Here is a 21,331-nt window from a genome sequence, read left to right as displayed (position 1 = left end):
TCAGCTTTTTTCACTTTATGTTCCTTCAAAAGATATGATTAATGTCAATGAAGAACAGATTTTTATTGGGTTAGCACCGCACGGGCCACTCCTGGAATCTGACTATGGGGGTCAGTAACAGCTTTTATTACATTTCCCTTATTTTTATTAAAAATCTCTTACTTTTCAAACACAGAAAATCATCCCATTTTTTTTCACTGGGATTTGTATAAAAGCACATTTCCGAACTTTCCCCTGAATCTGCCCTGAAGGACGTAATCATTGTATTCCTTCAATACAATAATTGTATGAAGGCTATCTCCTTTAGACTTGGCCGGTCCTCGTGCATGGGCCAGCCCAAAAAAGTCTAGTCACGTTCCTGTTTCATGTAAAGTTCAATAAATTACACCAAAGTGGAAAGAAAATAAATATAATAAATATAATAAATATGGTAGCAAAGAAACGTCACTAAGCAGTACTAAAACCTTTTTGTTATGCTCATTTTCAAGTCTAAGCTACAAAAAATAACAATAAGATCGACATTATTTACTTTCCTGATGTCGTTGTCATGGCGGTAATGTGTATCCGCTTGGGGCTTTTATTTTGAAATATCAAACCGGAAGTGCCGTGTTCCTTGCTCAGCTTTGCCACTTGACAATGTTGACGCTAGGCGCACACACCGAGCAGGAGGAGGGTTGGTTGACAGCTGTGGGAAGCCTGGCTTTAGGTTTGCTATCTGATCACTTTCGCTTTGGAGTCCAGTCATCGATCGACCTATATTTAAAGCTCCACGCCCCGAGACTGCAGGACCTTGTATGAATCCAGCGCCTGGGACGGGGTCGTGACGGGCGCTGAAAATGTCCAAAGCCGCACTTTGCCTTTGTTTGTTGATTGTGTGGGAGACAACTGTGTTTTGGGCGATCGGTTCAAATGCAGTCGCAACTTTCGGTGAGTAATCCTCCCTTTTGTTGCTCCAATTGCGATTTTGAAGTGAATTGTCTCAGTCTAAACACAAACGGAGTACTCTTGCTTTGGGTCGTAGTACTTTCGAGTTTCAAAAAAGACAAAAGCTTTACGTTTGCTACTACATCTACAGTTGAATTTCGCACGAGATTGACTGATGTGGACTTTGCTCTTATAGGGCTACTGTTTCCGTTCATTTCATATTGCAAGTGTCCCAGAGAAATTGCACACTCACGCTTCCCTGCTCCAGTAGCTTTGTCCTGAGTCAAAGCACCCCGTTTAAATGCTGATCTATTGTCATAATAATAAGCTATCTTCTATTTGTGCAAACTGAAACCATATTGTTTTTCAGTGGAAAGATATGTTTGATCATCTACGCACTTTCACTTTTATTTCCTTGCTTTGTTGCATATGTGCAGTAGCCTATGCAGCTGATGAGTTTTTATCACTCACATTGGTCAGTGCTTTTTTTATGTGTAATGATGTGCAAGACCTAAAAACAAAAGTGAAAATTATAATCCTCGTTATGTATGCAATAGGCAGAGGTGGGTAGACTAATGTGCACTTCATAATAATAATAATAACAGAAATAAAATAAAAAAGTATATGATGAAAATAGTACTGGAGCTCTGGAGTACTGAGTTTATTGTTGCCATAATTTGACTGAAAAACTTGCCATGTGTAAATTCTGATGTTTCCAGGTAATACAAATACATCAAATAAATAATTCCTATTATAAGGCGCACAATTACTTCAAACAACTTTCTCCTTCAAGTAACAGTACTGATATTTCAAAACAAATTCACACAAGTACAGCTGTGCAGCTCTCTCAGTGGCAGACTGAGACACCCTCAGTGCAGGACGGAGCGCTACCGCAAAGCCTTCATCCCCACTGCTGTCAGACTGTGCAATAAGACTGTGAAGTAACATGTGCAATAATCTCTGTATCAGCTGCACTTTATTAACTCTGAGTGATCTTCTTGAACGCCGACTGTAACAAGTGAATTTCTCCTTTGTGAGATCAATAAAGGTTTATCTTATCTTATCTTAAAAAGTACTGTGTAATACAACTACTGTTAGACATACAATTACCTCTTAAGTTTTGTATATGTACTAATTACTGACGTTTATCTACTTCAGTAAATATGTAAGTGCCAAACTATTGGATATGCTATTCTTTTCTCTTTACTGATGAATGTACTGTGTCAACAAGAAAGAAAGATTACACCAAAAAACATATGATATTTGTCATCTGACATGGTCCTAATGCAACCCTGTTTTGCTTGTGTTATTGTTTATACAATTCACGGGGCATATCCTGGGTGGGAGAGCATGACAAGACACTGTCAGAAATCTAAATGAATGGAAACATTCACTCACTGACATCCTCCCCCCATTTCAGAAAACTCATAGGAGGCAGTTACACAAACAGCTGTTGGATTGTAATGTATTATATTAGATAAACAAGACCTTGCTCACAACTGTTTTGATTGAACAGTGACCATGAAAAGTTGAAATATTTTTGTTTTCAGACTTATTTGTCTGAAAATATATATATGTAGTGCCACAAAAGAAACTAAAACAGAAACATCTTTAACAGGAGGACTATACCAGGTCAAAACTTGGGCTGAATGAGGCCGAAACTAGAACTGAATAAGGTCCAAAACTAAACCACGATTACGTGTCTAAAGAAGGACTGATCCAAAAGAGGAACAACGCATACATACATTTCTCTCTAAATTACACATACACTAGAAAGGAAAAGGGGCCTCCCTGTACTACAGTTTGAGATTCACTGCTGTATCAACTTCATCATCTTTTTACTATTTAATTCAATGTGCAACAATTTCTGGGTCACATATTCTACTTTAGATTTAACTCGAAAAAATAATGTAACTTTAAAAAGTTTGACTGTAACTTCAAGTAAAAAACTATGTCTTTTCTTGGTAACTTTTGTAGATGATGATATCTTCACCATTCAGCAATCTGGCACAGACAGATGCATCAGTGTGGAAGCCCCAACACAGATGACCCTCGCCTCCTGCGACTCTACCAGCACGTCCCAGTTGTGGAAGTGGGGTTCAGGCGACCGCCTCTTCCATGTGGCCACGACCAAGTGCTTAGCCTTGAACTTTCCCTCTAAGACCCTGTCGCTGGCTGACTGCGACTCGGGCCCGATTCTGTGGTGGAGATGCAGAAATAACCTGGTGTATACTGTTTATAACATGGGACTTTCGGCGACCGCTGAGGGCAAAGTCACCGCAAGGAAGGAGTTTAATGACACGTGGGTTTTAGGAGGGTCCCAGGACAGCATCTGTGAAAAGCCCTACCACAGTAAGTGCACAGTGGAAATTAAAATTCTAGATTTTAGCTTTCCTATGCTCTGATCACAGTAATATAACACACACAAACAATTTTGAGTAAGTTTCAGTCATTAATAACAACTTAGATGAAAAACAGAGATAGTTTTCAATCGAACATCTGTACTGGGATGTTTTCAAACTGAGGATGGTTTGCCTCTCGCTGCAATTCAGCATCTGGGCAGGGTGGGCTCGTAAAAGATAGAAAAATATGACGATTTGGAGAGAAAAATTCTCATTCATATCTTTGCTGTTTTTGACATTCCTAAAATTTTGGTCCATGTAAATTCTATTCATTGTCCATGATACACCTAGACTTCTACCATTGGAAATATCTAGACAGCTGTGAACAGTTTATGAACCCATTGTAATTTCACTTTTGTTTCATGATGACAGGGATCCCTTTGCCGTGGAAAGTACCTCTAATTTGATTGCATTACAACTAGTGCCCAGTTAACTGCATTTTCAGTTTGGTCTGAAATCACTTCCTGTATCGGGTGTGAGGCTTTATAAAGCAGTTGTCTACTGCCTGTGTGCCAAAAGCAAACTGGTTTAATCACATTCTTGTTCAGCACTTGTTTAAATTCAGTCATTACTTGTAGCTTGTTTGTTGTGTCTAAATGTTTTTGTATCTGCAAACAGGGCTTTTTATTAGTGCTGTTTAGGTTGTGGTATTGTTCATTAGTTGTACAGTCTAGTCTAATCTAATCTAAAATTCAATAGATGGCGTTAAACTTCCTGAGTTCCTTTTGTTTTGCGTGTGACCTCGCTTGACTTCCTTACCAATTGACACAACATGTTACATTTCTTGATAATCTGTTCACACAGGACAAAATTCTATTGAGACGTTATTGATAATATTAATTGAAGTGTTTCCCACAGACATCTGCTAAGACTATGGTGGCACTAGCAAACCCAATTTACAATTTAAATACTTTCTGGAGTATGAATGTAATTCATTGTCTTTATTTAGTCTAGTACAATATAGTTTTATTTGTTCATAATTTATAAGGTAGAGGTTTGTTGTCTTACTAATTTATTTCCTTCTTATTTTTATAATATGGGGAGAAGATTATACAATATTGGGGGCTACTATATTCTTTATTAATGAGAAAGACTCATCATCATAAAAATAAAAGTACCTTCTGGGCAAAAGATCTTGGATAAACTTGTAAATAAATCAACAATTTGTCTTTCATTTAAAAAAGGAACATTTGTTGTTGTGTTTGGTAACAATTCTGCCTCTGACTTTGTGGTTATCTTTCTTCATATAGTTGTCTACACCACCAATGGGAACTCTGCTGGAGCTCCCTGTGAGTTTCCCTTCAAGTACGAAAACAAGTGGCATCACGGCTGCCTCCCAGACACCATCAGCCCGGGACTGTCCTGGTGCGCCACCTCCGCCGACCACGACCAGGACCGCAAGAACGGGAACTGTCTAGTACCTGGCAAGTACTACTGCAAATCTTTATTTATTATGTGTAGCAATAAGGGCTGGGACAAAATATCACATCAGATTTGGATCGCAATACTTTTTGCAATAGTGTCGCAATACTTTCAATACTTGTTTTTGGAGCATTTTTTAATCACACACTCTTTTGTTTTCCAGTGACAGCACTTTGTTACATTTTGTGTTAATGCACTTTTCAATATTACCACTTCAATAAATGTCAAATAGCTTTTGGTTTATCAACTTTGGACACATGCCTGTTTTCTTTTTACACATTTTAATGTAAACCTATAATTTATCATAATTACTTACTGTATCGCAATACGTATCGGATCGGCTGCTGAGTATCGTTATACGTATCGGATCGTGACAAGTGGATCGTCCCAGCTCTAGTCGCACAACCTGGCCACACTGTCATTTTGAAATACATACTTGTTAGACCGTGATACTTTGCTCTTCTTGAGTGGTGCCAGCTTCAAGAGAAGTATGCTGACATTTTGAAATATGTAAATAATGATGTCGGTGAAGGCTTGAAAGGGCAATTTGATAATAAGTGAATAAGAATTTGAATAAGTTAGATTTCCGTGCCACACAGTGAGCCTCTATTGAAAATTGTAATATATGTCAAACCCAGCAGTTACACCATGAAACATCTACTCAATTTGGGAATTATTACTACATCCCATTATTGGTTTGATTATTGGCAGCCCTTGTAAATCTGTAAAAGAAAACAACTGTAAAAACAGCAACAACAACCTTATTTGATTGTTTTGCTAGTAAAACAAGTTCACTGTGCTGCAAAATAGTTTACATTGTGATCCATGCAAGTCTCGTACAATTAGAACTATACTACACAATTGTTGCTTTTAGTGTAATGTAATTACACTAAAAGCATCTAAGTGGACAACATCGGTGGTTTTGTTACATATATTGACTTACTTTGTTGCTAGAAAAAGCAAAGTAAATGTATTTAACACATTGAGCATTGTATCGTCCTCAGAGGAAGGTTGCCAGACGCTGTTCGAGGGTCCGGAAGCGAACTCCTGCTATGAGTTTGTCCCGTCGGCCGCTGTGACCTGGCAACAAGCGCTGACCTTGTGTCGCAGTCAGGGTGGAGACCTGCTCAGTGTCACCGGGCCGGAGGATCTGCACTCAAAAACCTGTAAGACTCAGGGAGAGCCGCCATATGTGATTGTGCTCATTTCTAGTAGCTTATTATATTTTAGGCAATGTAATGTTGCAGTTTTGGCCATTTAATTATATTTTGACTTGCTCTGCTGCTCAAAGCGTTTACAGAAACTAATACACATAGCCATCTGTGAACAAATGAAAGCAATATCTGGCTTTTCGTAAATGCCAAAATGTAGTCACAAAGTGGACAATAGTTAATTATATTTATGAACAAGTGAATGGATGTGGATAGTCTGGTGTACTGTATGCTGTTGCACATGAAGCTCGATTAAAGCCATTAACATTTTTTCCACATATTATCTCTCTTAAACAACAATGAAAAGTAAAAATACACATTTCTGGGCTGTACTGTGTAATATGCAGAAATACTAAATGAACCTTTTTGGTCTTTCTCTTTCATTTACATAGGAGCAGAGACGGGTAGTACTCAGTTATGTTTTGAACGTTTTGAAGAAATTGTACTTCTTTTTCCAGACAGTACTTTTTGCTTCTACTTGAGTTAAAGTATCTGTACTCTTACTTGAGTAAAAACAATTGTTACTTTTTCCACTGTGAGTAAATATACGGCAAATGCTTAATTTTCATCGATAAAACAGCGCCTTGTTCTTCAGAATAATTTAGTTTTTCTGTATTTTTTTTCTATGGAATCACAATTTCCACATGATTTTATGTTTTGTTTCACACAATTTATGGCAGCCTTGAAAATATATCAGACCTTTTCGCTCAAACAGTTGCTCAGTCACTCACAGTACTCAAGTAACATTTTCTTTTTAAGTAACTTTTTCTTGAGTAATTGTTTGGATCACTACTTTTTACTTGTACTTGAGAAAATTATTTCAAAGTAACATTTCTCTGACTCTGAAAGATAACCAACAAGAGATAAAGAACAGTCTCTTGGTTCGAGAGCAGCAGACTGTGTATTAGAATGATTTAAAATGTCTCTTCCTGTTATTATGGCCCTGTAAATCCTAAAAAACAAAGAAGATGATAAAAGATGGTAGATGGTTACGTCGCGGTTACGATTTAGTATTTCTGCATCGAGGTGCAGGCTCCTTTGTCATATTGCATTGCCTAGTCTTACACAGGAAGTATTCAAGAACCGCAGAACACATGTTTAGGGAAGTTGAATTGTGTGCATGGTTGTGAATGTGATCCATCAGGTCATGAAGAAAGAAGAATCTAAATTTGTATATGTAGTGTCTAAACATTATGCAACAGTTCTTTGTAATCTGCTTGTTACATGTTTACCACACTATTAGTCAGGTGGACTGTCTGAGGGAGAGCGACATGGCGATATTTTTGTGAGATCGTTTTATCACGATTAGCACTTCTGCACAGTTGGCCATTTTCCTGCTACTGTCAGTGAAGGAAACTCAAGCCGCAAACTTTCTGCATGTATTTCGGATGCTAATGCGAGACGCCTCTGCTCTGTGTGTGGATCCCGCTGTGTGTTGATTTACAGGGCCGGCCCGAGCCAATTTGGGGCCTTAGGCAAGATTGAGATTATGCGCCAGCCCATTAAAAAAATCCTGATATTGTATTTTTGCCATATCGCCCATATAGGTAGTTTTATAACATGTATTTATTGGTTATTAGTGAGTGCTCATAACCCCATGGTCATTTCCCTCTGATGTTGCAGTGCTGGATGGCCTTGGCAGGATGCCCCAGCGTATGTGGATCGGCCTTCATCAGCTGGACCCCTCTCAGGGCTGGCAGTGGTCAGACGGATCCCCTCTGTCCCTCCTTCATTGGGAAACAGGTGGGTCTTTTCCCAGATCAGATCATTCTTTATTCAGAAGTGTAATTTCACTCAAGCAAAGGGGTGGGTTTTTGTTGTTTTTTAATATGCACATACATATATGCTTTTATTAGCTCACAGTTAGGTGTGTCAATAGAGAGAAAAGTACAATAGCTGAGCAGTTAATACAGATTTGAGGTTGACATTTTGTTTCCATCAGCAAAGGTGTCTATATATCTGATAAACCTGACTCTAGGGTAGGTGAATGAATAACTTGGAGCCTAAAATATTTCCCATTTTTTTGTAATGGTAAAATGGTACAAAAAAAAAGTGAACTTGTCCTTGAAAGGAAGTAAAATTGTGACATAGGTAGCTAAGTGACAAATCCAACTGCCAACTCTGTGGGTTTTTGCACAACTCTGGAGTGCTTCCATTTTGCTTCTTTCTCACCAAACTCGCATTAGTGCAAAAAGCTGCTGCTACAGTTTTTCTAAATTGAAGACTTGGTTTGTGCAAATGTCGGTTCGAGACACAAAGGCAGCAGTGTAAAGATGCTGCTGGTGCCCTTTCATTTGTCACAGTGTGGCTTTGTTGGCGTTGCTGAATAAGGCGTTAATATTACTAAAAGGAAAGTGCTGTAAATCTATGTATCTATTGACTGATGGGGCGCTTTTGTGCCGTCTCAAATGGCAAGTGTTCAGCACTGCGCGCGCCATTCAGGTGTAGAGACAGTTCAACACTTTGTCCTGATGCAGTTTAGTCTTGGGCTTGAACACAGCCTAAATTGTTGTGTCCTTGGGAAAGATACTCTGAGAATTTGATGGTGGACGGTGATCAAAGATTTGAAAAGCTCATCGAGTTTTAATGCTTCTGAACTGTAATGTAATGTATTTAGCCCTACCTCTTTGTAAACTAAAGATGGCACTTGACAGGCCAGTGTTTTCTGTGATAGAAGATCATTGGCTCAGTGACTTATGTGATAAACCATGCATATGTCAATGAGCTTTACAAACCGGCATACTGAAGAACAGAAGGTTCTGGAAGAGTTAGGATACAGATGGCCCAGTGATTCATCTCTGTTGTGCATGTGTGACTGTTCGACAGGGAATCCGCCCACCTCCACAATCCTCGACTCAGGCTGTGGCGTCCTGAACTCCATGCAGCAATATGAGGTCGAATCCTGTGATGCCAAACTGCCTTATATCTGCAAGAAGCCCGTCAATGCCACTCAAACAGCACCAGAAGGTGAGATTTATCTCTTCAGTGGGGTCTCAAATGCACTGTGTGTGATAAGGAGGTTAAATAAAGTAGCATGATGTAATGTTTGCTCTTTGGCTGCCCTTCTCTGGTTCATCCTGACATATATTTACAGAAATTAGTATACTGTTGTAAACATTGGAAAAACTGTAGATAATATAGGAAATTGAAGGCAAAAAATCCCCTTCATTACTTTGACTGGATGAAATAATGTGCTGTTTTCACAATTACTGAATTTTCAATACATTACCCTGTGTTTCAGTTTATTTTATGATCTAGTATTTCCAATGTGCAGTGGTTCATCAGTAGTAGTACTTCGTAGCCTTGGCATCTGATGTCTACCTTCTCTTTGCAGAGTCCCTGGTCTATAAGGAAACATTGTGTCCAGAAGGCTGGGTCTCATGGAACGGCTGGTGTTACAAACTGGTGAAGGACAAGCCACTAAACTTCGGTGAAGCCTTGCTTTACTGTAACAGCACAGAGGCAGGAGCTCTGGCCAGTTTCCACTCCATCGACAGCAAAGAGATGATCAGCACCAGTTTTCATAGTGGTCAGTATATCTACATTTCGTCACCTTTAGTCACACATAGGGCCAGATCTTGTGGCGGCGCACGGGGCGGCGCAGGCTCTTGCCGAATTATTTTCCGAGTGGCGGAGCTGTATGTGCCATTCGCCTCCGCCACCTGTGAGGGGGCGTCACAAGAGGAGGTGACTGCACTGATGGAAACACGGCTGACATTCACTTCCTCGTTTACATTGCGCTGGCTTGCGTTCTTTCTTAAGCCTTAGGCTCTCACAGGTCAAACTAAAAACTAGATTTACCCCATCGTGAGCTAAACGATGTTCACGTCTCGAGAGAAAAAGAGCTACAGCGTCCGCTGTGGCGCGGATCGGTCCGCGCTTGGCGTGAACGCGAAGCAAAACAAAAGCACATGTTCACCCCCCACTCCCACACAACCACTCTCCTGGACGCGGAGTCGATCTGGTTGGAGGAAAATGTGTATGTCTCAACCCACTTAAATGCGCCAAGTCTGGAGTGGCAAGATCACAAAGTGCGCCCCGACTGAGCGCAAAATGTCACGCTATCGTCTCCGTTTTGATGCGCAAGATCGGGCCCATAAACTTTATTTCATCTTACTGCATACTTCCCTGTGATTTTTCCTCCTTTCTAATTTTATCTTTTTATTTTATTTTTACTAAGCACAAACCTAAGCATATGAAGTTAACCAGACTGCTGAAATGAAGTTTTCTATTTTATTATTATATGTTGTGCTGCCTCCAGTTTGGCCTCTTCTCTTTTCACCAATTCCACTTGGCATTGCACATATTTCTAGTCTCAGCTGAAATGTGAAGAATAGGACTCGTGCTTGTTAACAAGGTACTGCTCTGCTTTTCTCGAATAGGTCAATCCCAAATGGATGTATGGATCGGCCTGATCAGTAGTGGCTTAAACCCCGCTGTTTTCAAGTGGATAAACCAGGAGCCAATCACCTTCACATATTGGGACTCAAACCAACCAGTCCAGCCCGCTCAAGATACCAGCTGCGTTTACTATTCTGGAGAGGTTCGTTTCTATACCATTAACTTTTGTTCTCCTGTATGTTAAAGTTTTATTGCAAACATTCGAGTTTTTTGAAAAAAAAATCTTAAAATTTAAGGATGTGAGTTGCATCGCACAATACATAGGCACAGTCAGGCCTGGGGGCCAAATCCGGCCCTCCAGGTGAGATATATTGAGAAATATTATTGTATATAACAGAGACTGAAACTTGTATTAGAATACCAAAATATAGCTAATATTGTCAGTTCTTTTGGAAATTTCTGAGGAAGGACTTCCAGATCCCTCCTTTTATGTTTTTGATGAACAACATGACAATCTTTTGACTTGGGGAAAAAAAGGGCAAAAGAACTGACCCTCGACCAAACAAACCTGCCCACCCCTACTATTCAACAACTGCAGACCCATTCCTTTGTTCTCAATCGTAGCTGCTTTTGAACATTTATAAAAGTTAAGATCTTGGCTGTAACACAGAAAGATACAGAATCTATAAAATACAGTATGTAAGCTTGAGGCTCTATTTTTTCACAACAACAAAAAACACATATTCAGTGTCAGATTTCACCATAACATAGGAATAGGAAGGGAACAGGTACTTCTTGAACCCACTGAAAAACGTGGTCCCGTCTGTGGACTCAAGGTCACAATAATTTCCTGTGAAAGTGTAATTTTATTGGGTGCAATAATTCAAATTGTGTTCTCATTTTCCTGCAGTCTCATAAATGGAGGGTTGGCAACTGCACAGAGAGGTTACCTTTCATGTGTCAGAAGAAAGGAGAGGTTAAGGACTTGGCTGAAAAAGACGAGTGCCCATTCAAAGATGTGAGTATCCTACATGAGTACATGAGTACAGCACTGAGGCAGCTGCATAAAATAAGAAGAACAGGCATTATAGTTAAAACAAAAATAGGAAAATGAAAATAGAGTATGTCATAGAACATTGGACTATCCGTGTATTCTCTGTTTAACAGTGGAATAAATAAAGTTTGTAGTTTGTCCTGTGAGAGCTGAACAAGGATATAGCCTATATGCTGATTGAAGTAGATGAGGCGCCATGTAAAGGGAGAGAGGAAATGGGAAGCAGCAACTTTTGAGCTCTTGCACACACTCAGTCTTTTTAGTGGAGTTTGCATGCTCTCCCCGTGTCTACGTAGGTTTCCTCCGAGTTTCCCCTTCCACTAAAAACATGTACAGTAGGTCAGGATGAGTGAGAATGTGTTTGAGAGTGCAAGTGAGGGACATCGAAAGGAAATAAGCCCAGGGCTACAATCCGGTTTGTCATTTTACAAGCATGAGTGCCATCCTTAGCATGCACTGTACCAACCAAACAAACAAACAAATAAAAAAAAATCCAGAAATGTATATGAGAGCGCTTCAGCAGTCAATGAAGAAAGGACCAATTATGCAAAATCCTACTGCAGGTATATTTTTGATAGTGATAATACATTTTTGCTTATTGTGTTCACAATACTTTGAAAGCTTTTGTCATATATTTTGCTACCCTACCCACTTTTGGTGTATATTTTTTTTTAAAGTGAGTTGAAGTTTGCTAGAATAATCTATTACCAGCTTAGTTTAAGCTACAGTCTGGACTTTAATGATAACATTGTGAAACCGTGTTTCCCGGGTTCAGATGTAGTACTTACTCTATGTTGTTTTATTTTGTGAGCTGCTGAAGCCAAGTAACACAGTGACCAACTCAAGAAACATCTTGACTCTGGAAAATATTCTGCAAAATATGAGAGAGTGCCAATAAAGGAAGTGTTTCCAAAGGACCATAAGTGCATTGGTCACAGAGAAGAAAAAATATTGTTTTAACGTTTTTTATATTTTTTTTATTTACCTTAAAGGGGCTGGAAGCAAGTTCGCCATTTTATACTCACTACTGCCACCTCAGGCCATATGTGTAACTGCACCTTCTATATTAAGCTCGTGCATGACTGCAATTCGGGCCGAAGTGACATATTTTTGAGTGACCGTACAGGATTTTAGAGGCAGTTGTGGTGAACAGGTCTGGGCTCATTCTACACATTAGGACATGGCTGGAACATGTAGGGGGAGGAAAATACTTAATTTTAATATTTTTAAACTCCTTATAGTCCCTTTAAATAATTGTGTGGTGTTCTCTTAGAGTTGATCACATGCCTTCATAAAACCAGTATACTGACTCGCATGACATGATTACACTAATCTATACAGGATGGCCTATCTATCTGTACGATGCCATAATGAAAGTGTGTTTTATACATTCATATCTTTAATATCTTTTTTACATTGCAGGGTTGGAGGAGACATGGTAACTCGTGTTATCTGCTGAACACCAAACAAGTTTCCTTCGAAGAAAACTGCAACTTCACCATAAGAAACAGGTTTGAGTCGATTTATTATAATAATAATAATAATAATAATAATAATAATAATAATAATAATAATAATAATAAGGCTACAAAATATTTTTATCAAATTTATTCTATATTAACTTCACGGGCTGCTGGAATCAGGTCTTTCCTTCCATTTAGACCTGATATACTACCATCTTACATAGTAGTTCTTAAACAATTGTGAGCACCGGAGGTATAGTGCAACCAAATTAGGAAATTAAAGGATAGAATTGAAAGGGCACCACCTAACACGGTTGACTAAGTTTGCCTTGTTTAAATGTGTCTCTCATCTGAAGCGTGCTTTCATGACTGTTGAGGGACTCTAATATACTCAAGCATTAAATCAGGTGATACCCGTTCTTAATGCATCATAAATGTATTGTTTATTCACAGCTCAACAAGGCACAGGTAGCATTAATTTACTTTTTGCAAATGAAATTTGACAGAGCAGGGTTTTTTTGAAGTTCGTTCACTTGAAGACAATCAAGTTTTCACATGGCTTTGTTAGAGAGATCACAGAGATGTCATGATAAGGATCGGAGTCATTGAGCGAGATAGCAAGAGAAGTCTGTCAGGGCAGACTTGTTGGCACCAGGGAGGTCCAATAATTATAATTACTACAATTGTTTATTTTTGCAGGTATTTTAAACTTTAATTTCTGTTTTAAATACGACTTGATTTGCTCTCAATAGTAAAACTTGTGTCATAATATCCCATGGAGTTTTTATCCTCAAACTTTGAGTACAAAAAAATGACAAAATCATAACTGAAATTGTCCTGAGAATCATCTTGGACTTGAGCTGTGGAGGAGACTGTGCACCGCAAGTAGCAATCAATACCTCAGTTTGAGAACCACTGGCTGAGATGAAATCATATCATGTCACAGATGAGAATGCTGAGGATAGGTGTTCTTTGCTGTAAACATTTGGCAAGAGCATTTGTATTGAGAGCAGCCTACTCGCCTTTACAGTGTGTGTTTCATTCTCAATTCCATCTATTTATTTATTTTTTAATTGTGAATTGTCTGTTTCAGGTTCGAACAGGCCTTTGTCAATCGTCTTCTGGGAGAACAGATGAGCTCAAAGACTCAGTTCTTTTGGATTGCCTTAAAAGATATCAACGACACAGGGGAGTACCAGTGGGTGACTCCAGACAATCCCGTGGTCACTTACACCAATTGGGCTGCCACTGAACCAGGTACAAAACTCAATATTTTTCTGCCACATGAGTGGGAGATGTTTTTATTGTGCTTGTATTTTGTGTTTTAGCTCGTGATAGAGGCTGTGGGGTCATGTCCACAACCAAACCCCTGGGCAGCTGGAGGGTGAAGAATTGCAACTTTTTCAAAGCCGGCTCCATTTGTAGAAGAGACCTGAGTCCTCCTCCGGCGCCTGATCCAGAGCCGGACAGCAGCTCACCCTGTCCCAGCGGATGGGTGTCTAGACCAAACGTCAAATACTGCTACAAGGTGTGGAGCTACTTCTGCTATTACTACTGCTACTACTTCTATCATTACTTATTACTACAACCACTTCTATTCATTATAATTTTAGTAAAAGTAGTATTTTTTCGGACTAAAATTGGATTAAACTAAATTAAAAGAAATAGCATTTTTTGGTTTACAGAAAAACATGTAGAATCCAGAATTCCAGTAGGCTTCTCTTTTCTTTCTGTCATGGTCACCTCATGTTCGATGCCACAGAAAAGATGATGCACATCATTAAAATGGGTGGTTACTTGGGCGGATATTCCCTGTCATTTCTGCACTTTTCAAGCTTGCTTATTTTTTTGGTTTCAATTTTCTTGGGGTTTTTCCTACATATGCTAAACCTCAAGGACAGCACAATACCTAAACTACATGTGTAGACGTGCAAGTCGTTACGTTACAAATGTTTTTTTTTTTACCACTATGGGGATGTTTGAAGAATGTACTTTTATAAGTGTTGTTCCACTGTGCACAACTCCTACACCGGTAATTCCCATTTTCAAATCCCTCCCCCTTCAGTTGACAAGCAACTCAAAAAGGAAACTCTCCAATAGTAGTTCTATCTGTAGGCCACCAAGACAAAAACTCTTATGTGACGGGAAGAAAAAAAAACAAAGCCTGTAGTGTGCACACTTTACATCTAAATCATTGAAGCTATCCACCTTATTCCGGAGGCTCGCATGGGCGCCGCCATGAATATTGCCCGCCCCTTTTCTCCTATGTGTTGACATGGGGCTGGAGAAGTCCACATAATATCAGTCACTACACGAAAACAAAGCCGTTTTTCGGCCGCGCTGAGAAACGCTGCAGTGTCGACATGTCGGTGCAAATGAACGTTGAACATTTTACACAAATCAATCAAATAAACATCAGATTTGAGCGGAGAATATTTTCACTCGTTCTCTGTTTAAATGAACGGGCTTCGCGCTCGACCGGAAGTGTCTGGACAACGGAAGTGCCGAGACAACGCAAAAAGAGGCAAAAGTGGGCGGGGCGGAATAAGGTGAATAAGACTATGCTGTGTTTTCATAGTTGTCCATGGTTTTAGTCTTTGCAAAATAAAAAATACAAAAAATTAAGCTTCAGAACATTAGAAGCCAGATTTAGCTACAGTATGTGCTATTCCTGAGCCCGGATATATGTTAGAAAAGCATTTAAGGATCTTTAACCCCAGCCTTTCATTCCCAGGTGTTTCATGAGGAGAGAGTGAATCAGAAGCGCTCGTGGGCTGAAGCAGAGAACTTCTGTAAGGCTCTGGGAGCAAACCTGGCCAGTTTCTCACATCTGACCGAGATGAGAGCCCTGCATAGCATCATGAGAGACTCTATCAGGTATGTTTGATATAACAGACTTTAAGACATATTGTCTGGGGGTTGTTTTTTTAATCACAAGTCGAACTGTGATTAAATCTTTGGCCGATCAGTTTGCCAGTTGATCTATTTTGTGTGAAATGAATGGTACTGGAACGTTTTCCCCTTGACGCAATTTGTAAATTATACGATCATTTATTATGATTAGAAATTGTAATTATTTAAAACATTATGATATATGCATCTTGTTTTTCCGTATTGCCCAACATTCATTCAAAGGCTGTTGTTTCTAAACTAAACTATCATTATTCACAAGAGCTTTGTTTTTCCTTCAGTAACAACCGATTTTTCTGGGTCGGGCTGAACAGAAGAAATCCTGCAACTCGCTCTTGGCAGTGGAGCAGTGGTCAACCTGTGAGTGACATAATAGATAATAGATGTGTATTAAATAGGAATGTACAATTTTGGAAAGGACCTTCAACATTTTCTGACCAATATTAGGATTAGATTCACAATTTTTGTTTTTCAAAAGCTGTGCACCTTTTGGGATAAATCTGAAAGACAAGAATCACGTGCTCTACTTCATTCCAAACCGGATTAGCAGGTTTTTTTTTTACACAAGACCTCCTGGAGACAGCATATTTTGCCATTTTCTTTTGTTTGACACTATAATTGCATCATCTGCAATGTGTGATTGATTTAATTGTAACTAATCTTTCCAGTCTTCTACTGACTATTGAGTAAATGTGATGTTTCTTTCACTCTGTAGGTGTCACTGGATATTTTACATCAAGACTTCCACAACCATGATCCCTACAGCCGTGACTGTACTGCGTTTAAGGTTAGTTCAACTATTGTTTCGTTTTTATCTCGCTCTCTGGATTTTTTGGATTAGAATTACTGTTAGGTGGGTTAGGGCGGACCGAAATTCAGCTCAAACGGCGGGTCGCGGGCCGCATATACTAACATTATTTTTCCATTAAATTAATAATAATCCGATTTGGTCAAAGCCCCAACTTACCACGTGGCTATATAATGTGTTGTTCATATCCTGAGCTCTTATGTCAGTGCCCTCTGCTGGTCGCACAGGAATGTGCTAGAGCAGGGGTGTCAAGCTCATTTTTAATTCAGCTCCCACGCCAGATCGCGGGCCACATATAATAGATAATTTTTTTCCAATAAAGAATAATAATAAGCTGTGATTTGGTCAAAGCCCCAACTTAACTGTAGCTTCAATAATAACTACGGCTTACACTTGTATTGCACTTTGCAAGCCTGTGTCACAAGTTCCTCAAAGTACTACATAGTAGTCATTATTCATTCACTCCACACTCTGTGGTGGTAAGATATTTTTGAAGCCACAGCCGCCCCCTGGGGCAGACTGTCCATTTACCAGGTGGCAAAATAATGTGTTGTTCATATCCTGAGCTCTTGTAATGTCAATGCCCGCTGCTGGACACTGTGGAACTCTTTCCTTTTTTTTATTTGATGCCCCCTAGTGGCTAGAATGAGCATTGTGGTTATTCTTTAAAAAATCATAACTCATAACTTTTCATATTTTTTCTACATTAAAATAGATGCGAAATGAAGGAGAACGAGAATTGAAAAGTGAAACTACTGTACTGCATTTACACAACAAAGTGTATGACGGTGATAAAGGTGTGCGATTTTCACCAAATGCCTGCAAAAAGTATAATACCCCCTTTTGAATGGGTTATTTTGCAAAGTTTTGACGTAAGGGCAAATAAAATATACTTTATACTTTTTTTAATAGATCTTAAACATCAAAATGGTATATAAACTAATGGCAATGACCATTTTTTTTTCTTCTTTCAAATGTTGACCATGCACAGACTTCAAAGCCCATCTTCTGATTAAACTTGCGCACCTGCTGCCACTGCCAGGTGTACTCGGAGCTTTCGCTTTGAATATTGAAATATGTGCCGTGCCCTTGTGTTCACATGTTGGTAGTTGTCATGAGTCAAGTAGCAGAAACGGCCAGTGAGTCAGTCTCTACCCATGGGTTGTTATTGTACTGAAGCGCAGTGGGGAAATGTTGGTATCACAACATTTGTCGCCAGGGCTAGTACGCATTACAGCATTTGACAATTAAAAAAAGCAGTGATATTGTTCGTATGAGTAGATGCCTGACTTCTCGTGAAAATGAGCACAACTTTGATGTTTAAAACCACAACAATCTAGCTGCAACTTCGTAGGAAACCCACATCAATGCCATATCTTCACTTCTGCATAATTCCTTATCGAGATGTATAGATTTTGATAGTGAGAAATACTGTCTCTACTCTGACCTTGTTTCTGAAGTTAAAAAAAACAAGCGCAAAGCCAAGCAGTGATACTGGTCTCGACTTTTCACTCATGTTTGATAAATATTATCTCTCTGTTTTAGACGATGAAAAGCAGCTTGAACCACCTGTTTCAGTTTCTGATTCATGAAGTCAACCCCATACCTTTCTATGTGACGCCATTTCATTGTGATGCCAAGCTCGAGTGGGTCTGCCAAATACCCCGAGGTAAGATTCTGAAAATACATTGAGCTATTAAAGCAGATTTGACATGTACGCTACTTATGAAATGTTAATTATATTTCAACTGTGCAAATTACATCTATTCCATTCACAACAACGATATTTTTCTTTTAGGAAGAACACCAAAGAATCCCACCTGGTACAATCCAGGTATTTTGTTTAAAATTTGAAGTTTAAAAGCATTGAATCTATAATTCTTGCACTGCAGAGCGTTTCACTCTAGCTGCTTCCATTTCCCCTGATAATGCTACCACAGAGGGGCGTGGGTGGGGGCTATAAAAGCCAAATCCATAATGTTTTAGCTTGTTGTTTTTAATTTGCAGACAGCCACCATGACACATCCATCTTCATTGATAAAGACGAGTTCTGGTTTGTGAAGGAGCCTCGGTTGTCATTCGAAGAGGCAAAGCTTTACTGCAGAGAGAATAACAGCACACTGGCCACACCCTCGAGCTTCACCGCAGGCCGACAGATCCACCAAAAACTTAAAGAGGTGTGTAGGATGTGCCAATGTGTTAAAAACTCAAACACTGCACTGGTTTTACTCTTTGTTGTGTGATTACCATTTGACTCCTCGTAATTGTTTGTTGAATTGAAGTAATGATGCATTTCTTTACTAAATGATAATTTGCCGTCTACTGATTACTGATCGTTGCTTGTGTTATAGCAGTAACTTTGTCTTAAATTTAACTACTTATTTCATTTTTGACACAGGTTACACCAACTACAAAACAAAAGTGGTGGATTGACTTGAAAGATCCGCAACAACTTTATCCTATGACGTGAGCACAGACACTATTGTTTGAATACACTTTGCTGTATGTTGAAAAGTCGGCTAAATGAAAGGTGTATTTTTGTTACAGATACTCTCGCATGTTCTTTTACCAGTCACTTTTCCTGGGAAGATGTTCAACCATAAATGGAGAAAGTGGTTTTCCAGGTGCGTTAAAAACTGCTTTGAGACTTTCACTCATACACTTATACATTCACTAATAAATCAGACTTTTACGCTCCAATAGCCCTTAAATCTGTACTGCACAACATCACTCCTCTATGTTATCAATGAGTATCTAAAGAAGGCATATGCATGAACTGAGCTCGGGTGATGCAACTACAAAGACTCAAACTGCTGTAGAAGTTATTGCTGCTGGAAGAACAATGTGTCGGGTTGTAGTTTGTTGCATTGTTAGTCATTTACATTATTAAGACCAGACACTGCAAGTGAATTGGGTAAAAAATAGGAGCTATAAATATTCTTTGCTAGATGTTTGAGACTATTGTTATTATTACTTTTTGTTAATAATGCAGTTGAATGTTTTCAGAATACGACTTAAGCTGCAGGACCCGGCTGCCTTTTGTGTGTCAGAAAGTCAATATAACGTTAGTGGAGATAAACCCGTATGAGCCGCAGCCTTCGGGACAATCCTGTGAAAACTCTCTGTCCTTCAGGAACAAGGTGCGGCTAGTAAAGCACATTTTTCATACTGAGCTCCCAGCTGCATATTTTTTTTAACAATTTGAAGTAATTTCTGTTGTTTCAGTGTTACATAGAGATGAGGCAAACCAGGCCCATGTCTTTTAAAAATGCCGTTGAAGAATGTGCATCTGTGAGAGGAACGCTGCTGACTATAACCGACCAGGTCGAGCAAGGTAAGGTTCGGAGATACTCGGCAAGGATTTTTTTTTTTAATGATTTTATTTAACAGGACTGCAGAATATTGAAAATATCAAGTAGTCCATGTCAAAATAATGGATGTGAAATCTCAGTGTTGATACAGTTACAAAACTTTTTTTTTTTTTTTTTTCACAAGGTAAAATCTTTCCGTTTTCAGTATTTGAACTGTGAATCACTGATGTGCATCTTCACAATCTAAAGTAGAACAGACGGATTCAGATCCCAGTGTCAGGCAGCTGCTGAAGTTGACCTATACCCAACATGAGCTCAGTGACAGGTCTAAACAGCCAGGACCAAATGTCTCTGAACATTCACAGAATTATAGACAGGCAGCCTACTTTGATATTATTGGTGGAAAAAAAATATTCTATTAAAATATCCATCTAATAAAAGAAGCTAAATGTAAAAAAAAGATTTGTTCTGCTTTGTCCTCTTTAAAAACACTTCATGTCCCACATTTGGCAGGTTACAATCTGGTCACCCTATTAAAAACGTGTATTAAAAAGTACAAGATTGTATTGTATATTCTTTCATCAGCCAAGTTTTATGTTGTTTTTCGTTCCTTTGTTATGCTTGATGCATGTTTGGCTACACTTGTGCATAATGCATTCATTTACTATAGATTCATTCACTGTAGATGATTATTTTTATCCTGGAGTTGTCAATCTTCTGAAATGTTGAATAATGTTTAATGATTAACTTTTGGGTCCAGATTTTATCACCAGCATCTTGGCCTCAAGGAACGACATGAACTTCACGTGGCTCGGTCTGAAACTTAGACCCAACCAACAGAAATGGGTGGATGAATCCTCGGTTTCGTTTGCCAACTTTAACCCTTTGCTCCATGGCATGGTCAAGCCCATAACAATCAGTGTAAGTTCCCTCTTTGATGTGTCAAAGTATTTTAGTATCATTTAGCATGAAATTGAAACTCTAATTTGAATTTGATGCAGCAATTTGATGCCGAGAGTATGGATCTGTGCGCCTACATGTACAACAACCCTCATTCTGACATGATGGGTACCTGGGACTTCACTTCCTGTGGAGATTATCAACAGCTGGCCTATTGCCAACACTATGCAGGTAAATCTGCACCAGAGTATATGTTTATCAGTTTATTTGTGTTGCACCTAAATTATGTCCTGTGCACTTAAAGCAGCACTAAGTAAAGAGTTTGCCTAAAATCCTTTCCGTAGTCCCTCTAGGGGTAATACAAGTGTTAATGGGATGATTGGGGGTCTTTCATCTCTCCCGGCGTCTCTGGCCAGAAAACCACAATTACAACTCCCCTGCCACTCGGTTGAGCCACCAATATACACTAGTTCAATCGAAGAAGAAGCTAACAGGCTAACGGGCAAAGCTAACTGTGGGCTAGCGCCGCTTTAGCAGCTAAATTTGTTTATATTGTGTAATTCTCTGGTTTCCCCTACCACTAAA

General features: G+C 39.1%; 1 protein-coding gene across 1 annotated transcript in view; it reads left to right on the top strand.

The window, feature by feature from the left end:
- Nucleotides 1-635: 635 nt before the first annotated feature.
- ly75 (lymphocyte antigen 75) overlaps nt 636-21,331 on the top strand; it is a 28,485-nt gene continuing 7,789 nt past the window's right edge. Inside the window, exons 1-24 of the mRNA XM_079555705.1 lie at nt 636-927; nt 2,902-3,276; nt 4,577-4,750; nt 5,753-5,914; nt 7,583-7,702; nt 8,786-8,926; nt 9,294-9,488; nt 10,342-10,502; nt 11,211-11,318; nt 12,777-12,865; nt 13,911-14,074; nt 14,146-14,345; nt 15,552-15,694; nt 16,009-16,087; nt 16,443-16,514; nt 18,081-18,204; nt 18,334-18,369; nt 18,543-18,712; nt 18,934-19,001; nt 19,083-19,159; nt 19,542-19,675; nt 19,761-19,869; nt 20,607-20,767; nt 20,848-20,977. Of these exons, the coding sequence (XP_079411831.1) occupies nt 837-927; nt 2,902-3,276; nt 4,577-4,750; nt 5,753-5,914; nt 7,583-7,702; nt 8,786-8,926; nt 9,294-9,488; nt 10,342-10,502; nt 11,211-11,318; nt 12,777-12,865; nt 13,911-14,074; nt 14,146-14,345; nt 15,552-15,694; nt 16,009-16,087; nt 16,443-16,514; nt 18,081-18,204; nt 18,334-18,369; nt 18,543-18,712; nt 18,934-19,001; nt 19,083-19,159; nt 19,542-19,675; nt 19,761-19,869; nt 20,607-20,767; nt 20,848-20,977 (3,283 nt within the window). The 5' untranslated portion in view covers nt 636-836. The remainder of the gene's footprint in view (nt 928-2,901; nt 3,277-4,576; nt 4,751-5,752; nt 5,915-7,582; nt 7,703-8,785; nt 8,927-9,293; nt 9,489-10,341; nt 10,503-11,210; nt 11,319-12,776; nt 12,866-13,910; nt 14,075-14,145; nt 14,346-15,551; nt 15,695-16,008; nt 16,088-16,442; nt 16,515-18,080; nt 18,205-18,333; nt 18,370-18,542; nt 18,713-18,933; nt 19,002-19,082; nt 19,160-19,541; nt 19,676-19,760; nt 19,870-20,606; nt 20,768-20,847; nt 20,978-21,331) is intronic.

This window comes from Gobius niger, assembly GCF_951799975.1.
Source record: "Gobius niger genome assembly, chromosome: 4".
Taxonomy (NCBI): Eukaryota; Metazoa; Chordata; class Actinopteri; order Gobiiformes; family Gobiidae; genus Gobius; species Gobius niger.
Note: the sequence above shows the minus strand (reverse complement) of the source record. Positions and strands in the feature narration are given on the sequence as shown.